The sequence below is a fragment of the Grampus griseus genome (assembly GCF_964374135.1).
Source record: "Grampus griseus genome assembly, chromosome: 3".
In the NCBI taxonomy this organism is placed as follows: domain Eukaryota; kingdom Metazoa; phylum Chordata; class Mammalia; order Artiodactyla; family Delphinidae; genus Grampus; species Grampus griseus.
The window spans coordinates 51,423,714-51,435,714 of NC_139019.1; the positions used below are offsets into that span (position 1 = coordinate 51,423,714).

Here is a 12,001-nt window from a genome sequence, read left to right on the forward strand (position 1 = left end):
ACTTGTCATCCCATACTATTTAAATTTCTAGAGCAACTGGAAGAGTCATTCTTTCTTCACTTCTTGTGTTTATAGTTTGGGACTCAGTCGAAACATTTTACATTCTACTTTAAATGAATTAAGATCTAAGGCTGCAAATGTCCTATTATATATCCAGTGCTTTAGAAGGGCATGTAATAATCCTATTCTAATCCAGCCCCGTGTTTCCCATGCAAAAATATTAGCAATCAATGTCATGTATATGTAAGCCCAAATGCTGGGTTATGTCTCTAATTGGGGCTTGTAGAATCATTAAATCAATCTCTTGGCAATAAACCAAGTATTTGAAACCTTCTTTGTGGTCACCATCAGAGCTTGGACTGGGTTTTGATTATCCTTAATATCCCGTCCAGTAATAATGCCAACACTGCTATCAGAGTTTTTATAGTGTAGATCTTTGTTTACCATTTCATCAAATATGGCATCCCTCCGATTTCTGTCCAAAGGGCTATTGTTGATGCCATGTCTAAGAAAAGTTCTTTTGGCTGAAAGTTATATTGATTGATTTGTAGAAGCGTGACCCATGGACACACAGTACCAGCACACTGTCTGGGCTCATCAAATTTCCTCCTTTGGTTAATGCTACTGTCCCTGAGCACATCCATTCAGACCATATGGTTCTTATTCAGTCCTTGAATGGCTTATTCAGGCAAACATCCAATGGCTGTAATAGCGATGTCAGACCCCCCAGGACTCACGCAAAGATCAGTTTTTAATTTTTTGGCCATATTTCTTACTCCATCTGCTAAATGTGCATGGAACAGTTCCCATACTTACATGGAACATTTGTGGAACTGCGCCCCCGGGCAAAGATCCCATATCTTTTGCAGCCAGAGTTTGACGAGATCATTGTGGATCCAGTCCTCTGGATATGTCTATGCTATCACTTGAGCCATATTTCTCCCCTCCCCCCAACCTTTTAAAAAAAGATTTATTCAAAAAGCTATGAGCAGCTTTGGTTTTTTCCTGCTGGCTAGACAGGATGTAGGTTCTTTCTTGTTCCTTCTGATGAGAGTAGTTTTGAAATTCAGAGTTAAGATCAGAGGTCGTGGATATACCATTCATGCTTCTGAGACACACAAATTCATGCTTATAGTCTGTTATGCTCATTACTGCCAGTTAAGACAGTCTGGCAAAGAATTTTCTGCCCACCATCATCTAAGGCTGGCACATAATAATGAAAAGTAATGATGATGCTCTAGTAATATAAATTAACACCATCCCTCTGAGGAAGGCAACAAAAAGCTCACTGAGATATTATCTCATTCCATCCTCACAATATCTCTATGAAATATGTAAAAATAGATTTTCTCTCATTTTAAAGTGGAGATTGATTATTTTGCCAATTTTAACACTATCATATATTCTTAGCTTAACGTTCTGTCTGGGTGCCTTTTTTATCGTGATTCCAGAGGTAACAAACTGTTACAGGTAAACAAATGAAAAATACACTTAGTAATAAAGGGTAAAACATATTGTTAACCCATCTCAGGCTCAGTGACTCACTATTCCTGTGACAATGAAAATCTGCTTTTTATTCTACACAATTTCCCACCTGAAAGTAAAGTATAATCAGAGGCAGTATAGAGGGGGTAAAGTTTTCCTCTTTGGAATCAGAAAGACCCAGGCTGGAATCTCAGCTCTACTATTAAATTGCTATGTAATCCTAGGCTTTCAAGTCTCACTTTCTTCATCTGTAAAATGGAGTTAAAACAGTACCCACCTTATAGGATTTTTGTCAGTGGTAAACAGAACAAATATGTGCCCGGCATAGTGTAAGTATAAAACTATTCATTATCATCGGACTTCCCTGGTGGCGCAGTGGTTAAGAGTCTGCCTGCCAATGCAGGGGACACGGGTCTGAGCCCTGGTCCAGGAAGATCCTACATTCCACGGAGCAACTAAGCCCATGTGCCACAACTACTGAGCCTGCTGCTCTGGAGCCCACAAGCCACAACTACTGAGCCTGTGCGCCACAACTACTGAATCCCACGTGCCTAGAGCCCATGCTCCGCAACAAGAGAAGCCACTGCAATGAGAAGTCCGCGCACCGCAATGAAGAGTTATCTCCCACTTGCCTCAACTAGAGAAAGCCTGTGCGCAGCAACGAAGACCCAACGCAGCCAAAAATAAATAAATAAAATAAATAAATTTAATAAAAAATAAAACTATTCATTATATTATCATCATTATTACTGATAATGTCAACTATTTATAGATGGCAAGAACACAGACTAGCCACACAAAGTTGACCAGACCAACAGAAAATTTCACTTTAATTTTGTCATTAAGTGTTTGCATGACTGTTTTGGTTTGAGTCAAAATTCTGGGCTCTTGTTTAAGATCCAAATAGGTATAGCCTTAAGAGGAAAATCCGCATTTGTCAATAGTAAACATGCTTCTCTCTTAAGGAAAAAAGCAGCAACAACGAAAATTCATGAATAGACAACACGGCATATGCAGTTAGTTAAAAAATAAGTTAAAAATAATGAAGTGCTCAGCTCACATGAATAGTTCTTTATATTCTTTTTCCCTTAAAAATGTAAGTTGATCTAGTTCTTTGAAAGCCTTTTTATAAATTCAAAGTTAATGATAGGGATATTTTGAGTGTCTTCTCCTAGTACTCTGTCCTTTTTCTTTCTAGGAGTCTGCATGTGTATTTGTTATTTTCATTCATTCATTCATTTAAAAACCTCCTAGTCCTATCCTGAATCTGTCTACAGACCTTCCATGCCTCTGGAAGAATGGCTAAGATTTGTTTCGTAAATTAATTTGAGATGATGAAATCCAATGTATCGCCTTTACGAAACTACACTCTAATGTTGTGAATATTAATGACCTCTTGGTATACAAACTTTGCTACGCTTCCAAGTTCTTAAATAGATTTTCATGGAGCCCAAGATGCTGTGCCAAGATATGCTGGAAGCTGACAAGATTCTAAGGACAGGGTAAGGAGGCAGCCAAGGGGTTCTTTTAACCCGAGCTTTTCCATTTTTTTCAAATGTATATCTCAGGATTATGTAGAATGCATTTGAATAAACGGTTTAAGGATCAAAAAGTTGACAACCATTAGCCTAGATTAAGAAAGTGAATCTTTAGAAATCAAATACATTTCTGCCCCATTTTCTTCACGTTTTCTTGTCTGTGCTTATTCTTATTTATGCTTAGAAGTAATTACATTTCCCTTCTATTCGCTTATCTAAATTTAAATTCAATACTGTCAGCTTTGATATTATTTTGAGCATTTTCTAAGTAGCCTTCAAAATTGTAATTGGCATGTAAATGTCATCTCTGTCAAATATATGCACATAAGCTGTAAGATATGACATTCCAGAGCCCTGCTATTAAGCACAAATGTTAAGATATTAAATACGTGTTTACCATAAAGATGATTGAGTTGAGTTCTGTGTTCTCAGATAGCCACTACTTGTTGTTTACCTATTTAGAGTGATTATATAGTTTATACAATGCTTTCAGGAGAGCTCTGAGGTTTAAAAGAATGAGTTCTTTGTGCTTTGGGTTAAACAATAAAGTAAAATAAAAAGATCCATCAGGCCTAGTAATAGTATTATTACAGGCAAATAGAAACAGTGGCTGATTGGTATAGATCACAATAATAATAATCAATCAGTGGCAAATAAAGAACCAGATTCTCACTGTGACTTTCCCCTTATAGTTGTGTATTTCTTCGAAGTACAGATTGATGTAAATTGCTACTTGTAAAAAAAAAAAAAATTGCTACTTGTCGTTGACAAGAATTGTTGGTTCCAAAATAAACCCAGATTGTTGTTTCAAGAATGCAGTTCCTAATATTTTCTATTACATCTATGAACAAAAGCAAGGAATTCTTGGTAGTGTGTGAAGGTCTCTGTATTTTTATTGGCTACTTATAAAAGTTTCAAAAAAAGATCCTTAATCTTTAAAAAATGACCCTATCAATTCATACATTTAGCATAATTTACCAACATTTCCAAACTCAGCATGGAAAAGCCATCAACATGGCACTAGGTCATGGGTCCCGAATGAAGCCGTCAGCAAGGATTAATAAACTGTGACAGCTGCCCAAAAGCTTTCATTCTTTTTATTTAAACGTCAGATTGCAAGCTGAAATTCAGTGTAATCTTTTTTGAAACTAGCCCAACTAACATGGAAGAAGTCAGAACTGAGAACAGATGACAGTGTCGTTATTGTTGTAAATTCAGGCCATAGCAATAAATTTTAGAATCCACATATATAGCAATTCCTAAAGAATTTCAGGAATAGGCTAAAATATTCTTATCTGTTTGAACATTTCTTAATAATTATAGTTTTTGAAAACTAGGCTGATGAAACTGAAAATTATTTAGCAACAATTTCTATGCTCAATAAATTAACTATTCTTCTACTACTAGATCTTTCTCTCACATTGCAATTCAAAAGTGACTCATTAGACCATAGTTATAAAATCTACTTTAGGATCACATAATTTTCTTGGATACTGTCGGAAAAAAAACAGACATATGACTAAACAGACTCTATTAAATAAGATTGTTGTTGAATGTTTTTGTGCAAATATAACTCAAACGTATACATATAGAAAGGTGAAACTGACCCAGAAAATGCTCACTATACTTTCCTAAACAATGCATATTTGCAGATATCAAGATAATTCATTAGGCTAGGAATTTATTATTTTCTCAAGCACATTTTAATTAGTATGCATTATTCCCTAGTGGTTGAATATCAACACCAGAAATTTATCAGTTTAGTCTACATGTTAAATAGCTAATGAATCATTTGAGCTTACCCCCTTTTCAATATTCCCAGTTTGACAGAGTGTTCCCTCAGCTGCGGGAATACTGTTGGTGACACAGCGGTTGCTTTTGCTGAGACACCAGAGCTCTCTACACACTTCCTAGGAAAGAAGGCAAAAGCAAGTTGATCAGAAGTAGAGACTAAAATCATGTCCACTCTTTTATAAAAATACCCATAGTATATAAGCAATACTAAGCATTACTTGTCTCTTGCTGTTGTTGAAGCATCATAGATGAGGATTTTGGAGGTGGTCCTTCTGGAAGGTAGGTTACTCGTTTCACAAAATCATTTTAATATTTGTCTTTATGATTCTTATTTCAGTGGATAAAGTATATCTTAGTTTTTAATACTGATTAGAATCTTTTTAAAATAATGTGCAGAAATTTCATTAATAGAGAAGAGTAGTGAGAAAGAATGAATATGTAGAAAGGAAATATATGTTTATTACTCCCCAAAATATACAATAGCACAAACTTTCCAATTACTAATAGAGTGGCCAAGTAGGTGATTTCCTAGTCCTACTGAAATATTCAAATAAAGTGTATTTTTTAAAAAGAGAGAAAGAGAGACACTACGGGAATGGACAGGAAGTGATTTATAAAATTCATAAATGCCTAAAGAACAATCTAGCAATGTTATTTTTAGTTCATCAATGTAGCCCACTTTCATGAAAGGGAAATTTGGTTTTGAACAAATGCTGCTATTTATGTGCCATTTCCATAACTGATATATTTCAGATGTTATTTGGCGCTGTTTTGTCTTCTTTATTATGATTTCTCATTATCCCACCTCACCATGGGAGAATTACACTTATTGTAATGTTGGCAATATAAAATACCTCATTTTGTTCACACTTATATTAATCTATCAGATTTTAAAATAAGCTGTCCAACATATCCCAAAGTAAAGTCTTTGAACAGCCAAAACACAGATTGCTTTGAAGAAAATACTCAAATTTTTCAGTTTATTGTTATATATGATTGTCGACTAGCATCATTACTGATATTAAAGGTTTTTAATTTAAACTGGAACCATTAAGTAAAAAATACATATTTGCAATAAAAATATATTAATCTTTTTTTTTTTTTTGCGGTACGCGGGCCTCTCACTGCTGTGGCCTCTCCCGCTGCGGAGCACAGGCTCGGATGCACAGGCTCAGCAGCTATGGCTCACGGACCCAGCCGCTCCACAGCATGTGGGATCTTCCTGGACCAGGGCATAAACCCGTGTCCCCTGCATCGGCAGGCGGACTCTCAACCACTGCGCCACCAGGGAAGCGCAAAATATATTGATCTTGAATGTAAAGACACATTTATATATAACATTCAATTCTATTGCTATTATTCCCCAACTGCCCTTTTATTCTCAAAACATAATTGTAAGAACTTATGCCACACATCACAAGAAAAAAGTCTGTAACTGTGTATTGTGATAGGTATTAACTAGATTTATTGTTGTGATCATTTTGCAATATATACAAATATTGAATAATTATGTTGTAAACTGAAACTAACATTATGTTATTTGTCAATTATATCTTAATTAAAAATTTTAAAAAAGAATTTATGTCACATAAACACAATTCAGAAATACAGCGGTAACACTGAATTCACTGGTTAACCATTACTACAAATGGAGATGCCTCACAGAGTATAGCAAAAGGAAAGAATCTATTTGGGCCCCTCTTTAGGGTGCTCCACTCCACCAGGCAGAGAAAGAGACATAAAATTTATATTAGACTTTTAAAATACTTTTCAAAATTTATATATCATATCTAATTTATTCATCTGCTTTAAATTCCATATGGAGAACTACTGAGCTAGAATAAAGTTAAAACATCAGAAAAGAAAAACATGTGCTGTGGATCATAATATAAAGATAAAACTTTCCTGTTCTTACAGTCCAAGGTATTACAAATTCTTTCTTTCAAAGCTTCAGTTTCTGTTTAAAGAGAATGTTATTTATACTACTTTATTCTTCCTTTTCTATAGGAGATGGTTTCTTACTATATGTTCCTAAATATATTCTCTTAGTTTATTTTAAAAGCAGTAGGATTACCATTTTAAGCTCTTAAAATATTATCCCATGTATCAAAAATATTCATATTCAAAGAGAAATATGTTCACAAAAACAGAGACGCATTGCTAGGACAATGTATTAGGAAATTGCTAACAAAATTATCCATAATCCTGGACCATCCTCTTGATATTTTATGATTACTTTAGACAGAAGTAAAAGAAGCCTAAAGTTTCTTTAGACAGAACTATGCAATGAAAATTCTATCATTGAAAAGGACAGTATTCATAGAACCTATTAGGAAAACACACTATTTAGTCAAGTTATAGAAACTCTATTTTCCAAAAATGCCTTGAAAATCTCTACCCAAAATGGCAAGTGCTCAAGATACTCTTTCCAAAACTTTAATCTCAAGATTCACAATACAGTCCTCTGATAAAGCCCTCTTATCCTTTAGGGAATGACACATTTTGAAAGTTTGATTCTTGCTTTTAAAAGATTTTATTATGTTAGTGGGCTCTCGGGGATTTGAATTCTGCTAGGGCATTAAGTTCTCTCAGATTGCTGTTTAAAGTATGGGACTAGAAATCTAAGGATGGGAGACACTCTCAAGATGTTAAGCTAGTCTGGGAGAAGACTCTGAAGAGTTTTCAAATAGATCTCTCATCTAGAATTTTAACTTGGTTAAGAAAGATTTTGAGGGGCTTCCCTGGTGGCGCAGTGGCTGAGAGTCTGCCTGCCGATGCAGGGGACACGGGTTCGTGCCCCGGTCCGGGAAGATCCCACATGCCACAAAGCGGCTAGGCCCGTGAGCTATGGCTGCTGAGCCTGCACGTCCCGAGCCTGTGCTCCGCAACGGGAGAGGCCACAACAGTGAGAGACCCGCGTACCGCAGAAAGATTTTGATACCCCAATTAAGAATCCCAAGATAAAAAATATTCTCTTGGAAGACAAAAAACAAGAAAATTTTATTTCTTACCGAGAAAGAGGTACACTTCCTGAAAGAATCTGAGAACAATTTCATACTTTCAGAAATACCCTTCTTTCTCTAAACTGCTAGATCCTACACCATGGTTGATCAAACCATCATGCTGTACACCATAAACTTATACAGTGATCTATGTCAATTATTTCTCAATAAAACTGGGGATAAAAGGTTTAAAAAAGCTGGGGGCTATGCAGATTTCAGTTCAATGTACAGAAAATCTTCCAAAAGTCAGACCTGAACAATCATAAGATAAAACTGAAATTTCCCATCACTGGAGATACTCCAGCATACACTAAATAACCTCTTAGCAGCAATGTTGTAGGCAGGAAAAAAAAGAAAGAAACTAACATTTTTTCAGGGTATACTGTTAATTACTGTGCTAGGCATCTTTGTATCTCATTTAATCATCATGACAATCTTCTTATCTTAGAAATCATGAGAAACTTAGGTTCAGAAAGACTTAGCAATTTGCTTCAATCCTAACTAAATCTGGATTTGAATCAGCTGTCTGATATCAATGCCCAAAATATCTCCACACAATTAAGCTACTTTCAGTTTCTTTTAAATGTATCAAAATTGAATAAAGTCATTGGCCAATTAAGGCTGATTAGTAAAGGTTTACTTGTATTTTAACATAATACAAAAACTCACTAAATGTTCGTAATATCCTTCTACCCTTTACCCGTATTTTAAAGGACGATATCTCAAATTAAGACTATTATGTACTAATTCATAATATATCCATTCAATATATGAACTTAGGCACCAACTTATACATTATTATTATTGGAACTTCTAAATGTAACATCACCACTTAAGGATACTGTTAACATACTCCTCAAAAGTGTTCCATGGTCTTCCAAAAGACAAGACAGTTAAAACATTCCTACTTATTTAAAATTTTAATATCAACTTCCAGATTTCTATTCTATTTGATTTTTCAAATGAATGACACGGTTTGCAAACATTAATAACAATGAAAATATTAGCAAGTATAAATCATAATTAAAAATATATAGAGAGGGTTTTGAAGTAATTACCTAATGAAGAATAATTTACCTGATATTCAGAAAATAACTTTGTAAAGAACTGAACTCAGGCTCCTTTGATCAGAATAAAATAGTTGATTATTTTACAGTCAAAGATCCTTTCAGTACAATAAAAGAAATTAGGATTATCTTTTCTAATGTTTCCATTCTTTTCAAGTAACTATAGCTATTAAATGATGCTAAAAAATGGGAAGAAAAGCCCTTTGATTTACCTGGGAAAATTAAAATTTGCAGTTTACATAAGGGGGCAAGGAATATCATAAAAGCGCAAAACCATTTCACAACCATTGTATCATTAAGAAAGTAAAACAGTATATGAAGAGAAAATGGCATTTTTATTGCTAGAGGTTTTTTTTTTTTAAATTTTTTAAACAACTGTAAAGATCAATAAAGATATACACACAAATTTTCTGTCCTTGGGAAACCCTAAAGCCTAGGCCATCTTTGGTCCTTGCTTCTGGATATGAAATATTCTCTTTGCCCTCATTATCCTATAGGTAATATCTCTCCACAGCTATTCGGAATAAAGGATCATGATGGCCCAGGGGGAGAGCAGAGCACTGAAGAAGTCAAGAAGGAGCATCAGTGATTAGAAAGGTTACTTATCATTGTATCACACAAAGGAAAACTGAAAACCAACATATGGTGACCCTGTGGCCTGACTCCAGGTATTTAGTAGTCATTTGAAGAAAGAGAATAATGCACCCTTATTTCAGCTTTAAATAGGTTAATCCTGTTACGTGGGTAATTTAAGTGCAAGAGATCCTAAAAAAGGCAAAAAAAAAAAGATCATATCTATATATATTTTTTGTTATATATGTATTTTATATATACATTAAATACACACACATATATACATATATAAATAAAAAACTAATCTAGAAATGCAGATTAAACAATTAATTATCAATTTGAAAGGGTTAAAAATTATTAACTTGTTTTAAGAAAATACTTCTAAGAAGCAAACCCAGAGTAAAAACTACTGATCTCTAAGAACACAAATGATTATGAACCTATGATTTTGGCTTCAAATTCAAGGAAAAATAAAAATTACGTCAACTTCTTGTCAAGTATATATGCCTGATATATATGTTTGGACTCCAAAAGAATATTGAGGTGTTAAAACAATTCCATACCTTTTATTCCCTAAGCCCATATCAAACCATATTGTAGAATATTTATGCTACCTTAAAATCCTCAAGAAAAGTGATTCTACAATCTCCCTCAGTACAAAATTTCAATATTTAATAATTGAAATTCTACCACCTAATCTACAACCTTCCAGCTGTAAAAATTAAGGCGACTGTGTTTTTTAATGCTCTTGGTGGGGAAGGAGAACAATTTGTTACCAGGAATCAAACTATAATAAATGTTCCAAAGCCTGAAAGTGATTTTGAAGCCAACATTTAGCTTTCTTTTTCACAGGCTATTCAAACTCAATTTCTTTAAACTTCCCTTATATGTACTTCTAAGTATTTCACTATTATCCTCTCCCAAGTTATCTGCATCTCTTAAAAATAAAGTTCGGGGGCTTCCCTGGTGGCGCAGTGGTTGAGAGTCTGCCTGCCGATGCAGGGGACACGGGTTCATGCCCCGGTCCAGGAAGATCCCACATGCCGTGGAGCGGCTGGGCCCGTGAGCCACGGCCGCTGAGCCTGCGCATCCGGAGCCTGTGCTCCGCAGCGGGAGAGGCCACAACAGTGAGAGGCCCGTGTACCGCAAAAAAAATAAATAAAATAAAATAAAATTTGGTAGGTAGCCAACAGTACCCTAAAAAGACTAATAAAGTATTTCTATTGGAATGATTCTCAATCAGAAAGCAAAAATTACTTGAATCTTAGCTAATTGATAGTGATAAAATAATAAACAAAGGGAGTAACCATGAAAACATTAAAAACTGAGTCTAAGAGACAAAAGAGGTCTGTCTTAAGTATACTCCACAGGGATAATACCCTGATTAGAGAACTCAAATATATCTTATCTTTAGCAGGTTACCCTTACTCCAAAGAGCTATACTTCAGGCAGACACAGCTTGATGGCATGCTTATTAAAGATATTAATTAATATGTTAAATAAAAATAATTTATACTATCCTGTATTTTAATTCTATGCTTACCAAAAAACTTTTGATAATAAATTTGTCTACCGGGTAGACTTCCTTAGGTAATAAAATGTTCAGATTTCAGTACAGTTGACCGAATATAAACAGAGAGGCTACATTTCTTACTATAAATTAATAAATCCAATTTTATATATAAACATATATATTCCCTTGATCTTTCATGTCTAATATTAGATCCTAAAAATCTCTCATAACTTAAAGTATGGAACAAATGTAGTACACTTAGCCATTTACAGATTATTCTACCATTAATCACTTAATTGAGGTATGTAGAAGAGAAACATTAAAAAGTTTAATGATCTGTAAGTAAAATAGAGCACTTGCCACAAACATATTTCCTCTGGAAAGATTCAAAATGAATGAGAAGTCTTAAAGTTTCCAAAGTAATGTCATATTTTCTTTTTGTATGTTCTGTTTCCACCACAATACACTGAGATTCTGCAATATTAAAGTCAAAATTATGGAGCCCACATACTTCTGTACATAAACACCTCCATTCATTTCATAAAATTATGGAGCAGCACCCTTCCATAAAATAAGAGTAAATCTGCAATTCCCTAGAAAAACAAGGGCATTGCTATAAGGGAGTATTATCAGTGGCAGAGTTGCTTTAGTACTCTGTGTAGGGTGTTTTTGGAGGGGAAGAGAAAAGGGAAGGGAAGAGGACATAGATCACTTTACAAAAGTCATCAATTTTACAATATGGTTTTCCCAGATTACAAAATCATATTTGTTTCCTAAGATAATGTGTCTTTGAAATTCCGTGATTCTCTGCACATCAATAAGTTATCTTGGTTTCATTCATTAAAAATCTTTCAGTAGTTTTCCATTGCTCTTAGAAACCTAGAATTCTTAACATGGCCTGTAATTTGGATCCTACTCTTTTCTTGCCTCATGTATATGATGCTTGCTTTGAGAGCTTCGGCCTCACTGGCCTTCTCTCAGCTCTTCAAATACACAGCCTCATGGTCTTCACAAAGGTCCTCTCTCCTC

General features: G+C 34.6%; 1 protein-coding gene across 1 annotated transcript in view; it reads right to left on the minus strand.

Moving 5' to 3' along the window:
• The window catches only part of ADAMTS6 (ADAM metallopeptidase with thrombospondin type 1 motif 6), a 264,059-nt gene that overhangs the window by 94,787 nt on the left and 157,271 nt on the right, over nt 1-12,001 (minus strand). Inside the window, exon 11 of the mRNA XM_082652300.1 lies at nt 4,826-4,933. Coding sequence (XP_082508426.1) covers nt 4,826-4,933 — 108 coding nt within the window. The remainder of the gene's footprint in view (nt 1-4,825; nt 4,934-12,001) is intronic.